This window comes from Myotis brandtii, unplaced genomic scaffold, assembly GCF_000412655.1.
Source record: "Myotis brandtii unplaced genomic scaffold, ASM41265v1 scaffold64, whole genome shotgun sequence".
Classification (NCBI taxonomy): Eukaryota; Metazoa; Chordata; class Mammalia; order Chiroptera; family Vespertilionidae; genus Myotis; species Myotis brandtii.
Window position 1 is genome coordinate 2,776,765 of NW_005370460.1, and position 7,232 is coordinate 2,783,996.

Below are 7,232 nucleotides of genomic sequence, written 5' to 3' on the forward strand. Positions count from 1 at the left end.
GAGACATTGATGTGAGAATGCAACATCGATCGGCTGCCTCTTGCACACCCCTACTGGGGATCGAACAGGCCCTGACCCAGCAACCCCACTGCCCTGACCAGGAATCGAACAGGCGACCTTTCAGTGCACTGGACAATGCCAACCACAGCCACACTGGCCAGGACTGGAACATTTTTAAGTGCACAGTTCTGGGGCACTAAGTACCCTCACATTGTTGTACAACCATCACCAAAATCCGTCTCCAGGACATTTTTGTCTTCTCCAACTTAAACTCTGGATTCATCCAACAATAACATCTCATTCTCCTCTCCCCCAGCTCTTGGAAACAATTATCCTACTTTAAAAAGAGAAAAAAAAATACATATATAGAGATTGATTTCAGAGAGGAAAGGAGAGAGAAACATCAATGATGAGAGAGAATCATTGAGCGGCTGCCTCCTGCACACCCCCTACTGGAGATCAAGCCTGCAACCCAGGCATGTGCCCTGACCTGACGGGGAATTGAACCGTGACCTGGTTCACAGGTTGATGCTCAACCACTGAACCATGCTGGCTGGACTCATTTTACTTTCTGTGTCTATGAATTTCACTGCCCTAGGGACTTTAATAAGTGCAATCTCATGGCATTTGTCCTTCTGTGACTGCCTTACTTTATTTAGTTTAATTTCTTGAGGAATTACCTCCATGTTCACCCACATTATAGCATGTGTCAAAGTTTCCTTCCTTTTCAGAGTGAATAGATGCCCCACTGTGTGCTTAGGCCTCCTTTGGTTCATCCATTCATCTGTCAGCACACACTTGGCTGCTTCCACCGTTTGCCTTTGTGAATAGCACTGCTGTGAGCAGTGGTGGACAGATAACTGTTTCCGGCTTTCAGTTCTTGGGGTTATACCTAGAAGTGGGGTGGCTGGGTCAGGGGGTGGATCTGTGCTTCCTTTTTAGGGGAGTCGCTGTGCTGTTACCACAGTGGCCATACCATTTTGTGTTCCCACCTGCAGTGCACAGGCGCCCAATTTCCCCACATCCTCACTAACCCTGTGAGTTTAGATTTTTTTTCTTCTTGTAACAGTCAATCCTACTGGGTGTGAAGAGATGGCTCATTGTGGTTTTGATTTGCATTTCCTAATGAGGAGTGATGTTGAGCATCTTACACATATTCTTGGGAGAAATATCAGTTCTTCTTGCCCATTTCTTAATGAGGTTTTTTGGGTTGAGTTGTAGGAGTTCTTTACGTATTCCATATACCAACTCCCTATCTGATGCGTGATTTGCACACATCTTCTCCCATTCCTTAGGTTGCTTTTTTACTGTGTTGATAGTTTCCTTTGATGCACAAAAGTTTTTAATTTTGATGAAGTCCATCATATTTAATTTTCTTTTGTTGCCTGTGGATTTAGTATCCTGTTCAAGCAATCATTGCTGAACCCAATGACATGCTGCCCTCCTGTTTTCTTCTAAGTTTTAAAGTTTCAACTCTTGTGTTGAGGCCTTTGATTGAATTCGAGTTAATTTTTACATATTGTGTGAGATAAGTTCCCAGCTTCACTTATTTTTGGGGCGGGGGGGCTGTGGATATCCAGTTTTCCGAATACGAGTTGTTAAACCTCATTTTAACATGCGGAAGGAGGTGCGTAGAGTTCTGTCTGACCGGGTTGGCTCTGGGCTGGTTCCTGGAGATCTGCAGGAGCGGGGCCAGGTGAGGCGGGAGGAAAGAGAATGAGGGGAGGGGAGAAACACGGTATTCAGCGTGCGTCTTCATCCCCTGCCTCCGCGTCTGTATGCACTGTGTACCGGAGGCTGAGGGGCTGACACTTCCTGCTGGTCTTCAGTTTGTGGTGTTGGGTGCGTGCGTGTGTGTGTGTGTGTGTGTACACCTGTTTCAGCCCCTTGTCGTGGGGAGCAGCAGGCTTCCCCCCTTCACCGGACACCCTGCGGGGGTGTTTTGAAGAAAGGTGACATGACAGATGGCTTCCCCTCCAGCGTGCCCCTAACTCGCCACAGGTTCCTGCCTGACACCGGCGCCCGTGCACAGTTCGGTGGGTGCAGCTGTGGGCCGGAGGGTTGCAGGCGGATCCCGTGTCTCTTTCCGGCCGATTCCAGAGGGACCCAGGTGCTTCTGTAACTGCCTGTGCGCAGGAAGCTCCCACAGCCGCCCCCTGCGTCTCATTTCCATCCGTTGCTGCCCTCTGCGTTCCAGGGCTGGCGACTGGCCTCAGGTTCAGGTTCGGGGTCAGCAGCCGTTGGGTTGTTGCCCTCTGCTGTCCCTCCGTTGTTCTGGTTGGGTCTTGGGCAGAAAAGGAGAAAAACAGGCGAGAGGGTCACTTGGGAGAAGAAAATGTAGGGGAATTTATTATAAATTTCTTTTTATTTTATTTTATTTATTTTATTTTAATATTTTATTTTATTTTTTAATCCTCACCCTAGGATACTTTTTCCATTGATCTTTAGAAAGAGAGTGGACGGGAGAGAGGGGGAGAGAGAGAGAAACATCGACATGAGAGAGACACACAGTTTGCCTCCTGCAGGAGCCCTGACTGGGGCTGGGGATGGAACCTACAACTGAGATACATGCCCTTGACCGGGAATCGAACCAGAGACCCTGTGGGCCAACTCTAACCACTGAACAAACCAGCCAGGGCGAATTTATTGTAAATATCCGCAGGCGAAAGTTTTTTGTAAATATAACAGAAACACATTACAAGATTAATCAATTTAACTACATCAACAAAAGTTTTCTCCAGGAAACATCACTTTAAAGTAAAAAGACAGCCCAACCGGCATGGTTCAGTGGTTGAGTGTCGACCTATGAACCAGGAGGTCACGGTTCAATTCCCAGTCAGGAAACATGCCCGGGTTGTGGGCTCTATCCCCAGTGTGGGGCATGCAGTAGGCAGCTGATCAAAGATTCTCATCATTGATGTTTCTATCTCTCTCTCCCTCTCCCTCTCTGGTCAATAAAAAATATATTAAAAGTAAAAATTAACTAAAACAATTAAAAAAAATAAAGTGAAAAGACAGTTAACTGGAAAAAACATTTGTGATATAAATGAGAAATGGCCAGTTTTCTTGACATATAAAGAGCTTTTATAAATCAATAAGAAAACACCAATAACCAGAAAAAGAAAAGCAGAAAGCTTTTCAGCATATAAACATGTTTATCCTCACTTATAATCAGCAAATTTAACAGATAGCATTAAGTTAGCTATCATTAAGGGTACGGGGAAATGGGTGTATGGAAGTCATTGATGATGGGGGCTATCTGGGCTTGTGTATGGAAAGTTTAAAAAAATGCAGATTCTTTGCCTTAGCAAATCTCCTAACGTGTATCCTACAGGTATATACATATACCATGTCTAAAGCTTGTGTTAGAAAAGTGAGGCACAATTTAGATGTCCGTTGGTGGAGGAGTAGTGGGCTTCCTTCATATGAGGAATACTATACAGCTCTGAAAAAGGAGAGGTTCTTGTCTGTACTGATGGGATGATCTTCAAGCACATGAGTGTAATGAGGTAGGGGTAGCACTGCGTTAGCGTCTGTGCTTGAGAAGTGTGTGCTGCCCATGTTGTGATGCAGTGACCGCCTCTGCAGGGATGTGCGTGAAACAGAAAACAGGCTGCCAAGGAGGCAGACAGATGGTTGGGGTAAGTTGGGAGAGAGACAGACTCTGTATTCTGTACCTTCGCAGTTGTGTGCCACAGCGGCATTGTACTCAGTGCAGCCTCATCTTGGAGATGTCCACTGAGGAGGGAATCGTTTTTATTGAATATGTATCTTTGTTAGGCGCTGTCTGGTGTATGTTAGCCTACCTGTGGGATGAAGGGCCACTAGGACTCACAGCTGACCCGACAGTAATGACCTGAGAGGTTGAGTGACCTGAGACAGGACCGCTGTGGGTGCAGTGGACGGGTCAGGCCCAGCCCTGTGTGTCAGCGGGATTCTAAAGGACCCAGGTTTCGCCTCTTAGAACTTTGAGGCAATTGGATGGTTTTCATCCATTTTGCTTTTTTTTTTTTAATCTGTCTTGCCCAGAAGTTTAATGGGCATTTCTATCAAAACACAAAACGGCACTTTTGCACAATTGTTACTCATTTTGAAGACCCTGGAGCACATCGCTGGATCTAGAAACTTCTTAGTCACCAAGGAAACAGTGACCGAAGCCCAGGGCTACAGGTGAGGTGCAGGTGAAGTCTTGAACAATCGGGGGAGTCTGGGGCCTGTACGCTAATTATTAAGCAGGATATTTGATGAAGTGGACACACCTGTGTGCCAATAGCAGATTACTGTGAGCAAACAGAAAGCACCATTAAAAGGAAATGACACACCCTCCTGGCATATAGCTTCTGGAAGAAGAAAAATATTGTGTGTGGACATATGCAGACATAGACGTTGACGAAAGTGCTCTGCGGTTAGAAAAGAGAAACGCACCCGCTAAACAATGATGGTGTCTTCGTTCCCTGGGGCTCCAGTAACATGGCCGCACACTTGGAGGCTAAAACAACAGACTTACTTACTCTCTTCTGGTTCTGGACCCCGCAGTCCGAAACCTCGGAGTTCAGCTCAGAGGCAGCAGCTCTGAAGGACGGGTCCTCTTGCCGTCTCTGCCCTGCTGGTGGCGTCCTTGGTGAGGGAGGGTCTCTCCAGTCTCTGCCTCCTCTCGCGTGACCCTTCCCCGTCTCTGTGTCTCCTCCTCGTCTGTTTCTTTAAGGACACCTGTCATGGGGTTTAGCCCCGCCCCCAATCGAGGATGATTTCCCCTCGGGATCCTTTACCTGAATTACATCTGCACAGGCCTTTGTTCAAAATGAGGTCCCATTCGGAGGTCCTGGGGGTTAGGGCTTGTTCGTCTCTTCTTGGGGCCACAGTTTCACCCATGACAGTCTGTTATTTGGCCCCAAATTTATGTCTGCCCCATGAGCAAAATACATCCACTCCACATCGATTCATTATTAACAGTGGTGTGTGAGAGGCCGAATTTCAGCAAAGACAGATTTGCAGATGGTCATTCATCTTTTTTTTAAAGATCAATCTTTGGAGGGAATTGTAGATTCACATACAATTGTAAGAAATAATGGAACGAACCTATGTGTCATTTACTCAGTTTCCCCAAAACACAGCCAGGGTACTGACACCGATAAATGAAAACAGACATTGCCTCGTCGCGGAGCCCTCGTCCTCTGTCGGCCACCCTGTCTTCTCTACCCCTTCTATTCCTCATCGTCCTGGATTTAATTTTATATATTTATATATAGATGTTTTTAATCCTCACCTGAGGATATGTTTTTTATTGATTTTTTTTTTTTTTTAAAGAGAGACAGGGGAAGGGAGAGAAAGAGTGAAGTGAGAGAAACGTTGATGTGAGAGAAACATTGACCGGCTGCCTCCCTGAAGGTGCACAGGATGAGCCCCAACCACATTTCTTCTGTTTTCACTTGAATTTCCCTGAAGGCTAGTGATGCTCATCTTTTCATGTGCTTGTTTGCCGTCTGTGTCCCTTGGGTGAAGTGCCTCTTCTTGGCTGTTGCTCTAGTTCTAATACGTTGTTTGTCTTCTTACTGCCGAGTTTGAAATTCTTTACATGTTTTGGAGCAGCAGTCCCTGGTGTGATGGCCGCTGGGGAGCGTTTCCTCCCGGCCTGGCCTGCCTCCTCGGGGCGAGCGTCTCACTGGGTTTACTGCTGATGAAGCGCCGTGTCCCCACTTCCCCTGTGTGGATTGTGCTTTTGGTGTCAATGCTACAAAAATCTTCGCCAAACACTAGACCCTGAAGACCTTCTTCGATGTTTTTCTTAAAAGGTTTTGTAGTTTTACGTTTTACATGAGCCCGTGTTCCCTTTGGAGTTGATTTCTCTGGAAGGTGAGAGGTTTAGCTCAGGCTCACGTCTTGGCCCCTGGATGGCTAGTTGCTCCAGCTTCGTCTCTGGAAAAGGCCATCATACTCCCCGCTCGGAGTGAGTTGCACTTGCGTTCTGTCACACCAGCTGCACATATTTGTGTGGGTCCAAAACAGAAGTTCAGCCTTACTCCTGGGTGCTGCTTCCGTTTCCCGGGTTAGCCAGAGACACTCACCACGTTCACAGGACGATTCTGAACTGCTTCCCACGCAGGGGGCCCTCATCATTCACGAGGACATTCGGTGCGGCACACACCATCCTCTCCAGAGGAAGGTGGTCTGTGTTGCTTTTGTTTATTTTTTATCTCAGGGGAGTTTGGGGTTAGGGAGCGCTGGTGAATGATGGGAGGGAGCCACTCGAGGAGACTGAGTCCGCTGATAGAGGAGCTGAGGCCCTTTCCGCAGATGCTGGAGGGGAAGCGGTGATTTGCGTTTTGAGGGGCAGGAGAAGGGAAGTGTGTGCTCGGTGCGTGCTCTGTTCCCTCCCCCACTGCTCTGTAGTTAGACGGTGCTGGGGAGCCCCAGGGAGGAAATAATAAAAACCTCTTAACCAGGTCGTCGGGCTTCCGGCTTGCAGTCTGGTTAAGGATCGCTGGACAGGCAGTGTAACTCAGTCTGCGTGAGAGCAAAGCCCTGCTGAGCTGCCCAGTCCACACTCTGTGGCCATCGTGGTGGCCCTCGACGTGGGGCGGCTGAGCAGAGGGTCCAGTGGCACCCGTGCTCTCCTTCATCCTTTCCGTGTTAAACGCAGGGAAGTCAGCTTCCTTCTGGTGCCTCCCCCAGGCCTCTGGGTCGTGGCCATCATTCCTGTAATAGACACGCTGTCCTTGCTCGGGAGCGAGACTGAGGCAGGTGGTGGCTTTTGGTGTGCCGCGGCCACGGGGTCTCTTCCTGGGACAAAGCACTCAGTTTTCTGGGCCCTACCATGGGCCTGCCTCCTGACCCTCAGTGAAAGGGGAAGGGAATAGACCCCCTCGTGCACCCGCTGCCTCATGCAGTGAGAGAGGGCCTCACAGCAGCAAGTTCAGCACAGCCGGCCCTCCGCCTCGGTGCGGTCAGAAAGCGTGTGTGCACGCATGCATGTGTATGTGTGTGCGCATGCATGTGTGTGTGTGGTGCCCTCTGTGTCTGTCCTCTGAGGAACACAGAGAAGCATCCACAGATTCCGCACTCCGGCTCAGAATCAGCGCCGGGAGGCGGAGATCCGTGTTTTGCACGGATTGATTTTAATCCGGTTTAAGCGATGTCACCTCCAGCGCGAGCAGCCCTGCCCTGTGCTGCCGTGGCTTGGTGGTAGCTGTCAGCCAGGCTGTGCACGTGCCTTGAGCTTGGCTTCCCAAGAG

At 48.7% G+C, this 7,232-nt stretch overlaps 1 protein-coding gene across 1 annotated transcript in view; it reads left to right on the plus strand.

Moving 5' to 3' along the window:
- The first annotated feature begins 4,470 nt into the window (after positions 1 to 4,470).
- UCK2 (uridine-cytidine kinase 2) overlaps positions 4,471 to 7,232 on the plus strand; it is a 21,388-nt gene continuing 18,626 nt past the window's right edge. Inside the window, exon 1 of the mRNA XM_014528524.1 lies at positions 4,471 to 4,621. Coding sequence (XP_014384010.1) covers positions 4,471 to 4,621 — 151 coding nt within the window. The remainder of the gene's footprint in view (positions 4,622 to 7,232) is intronic.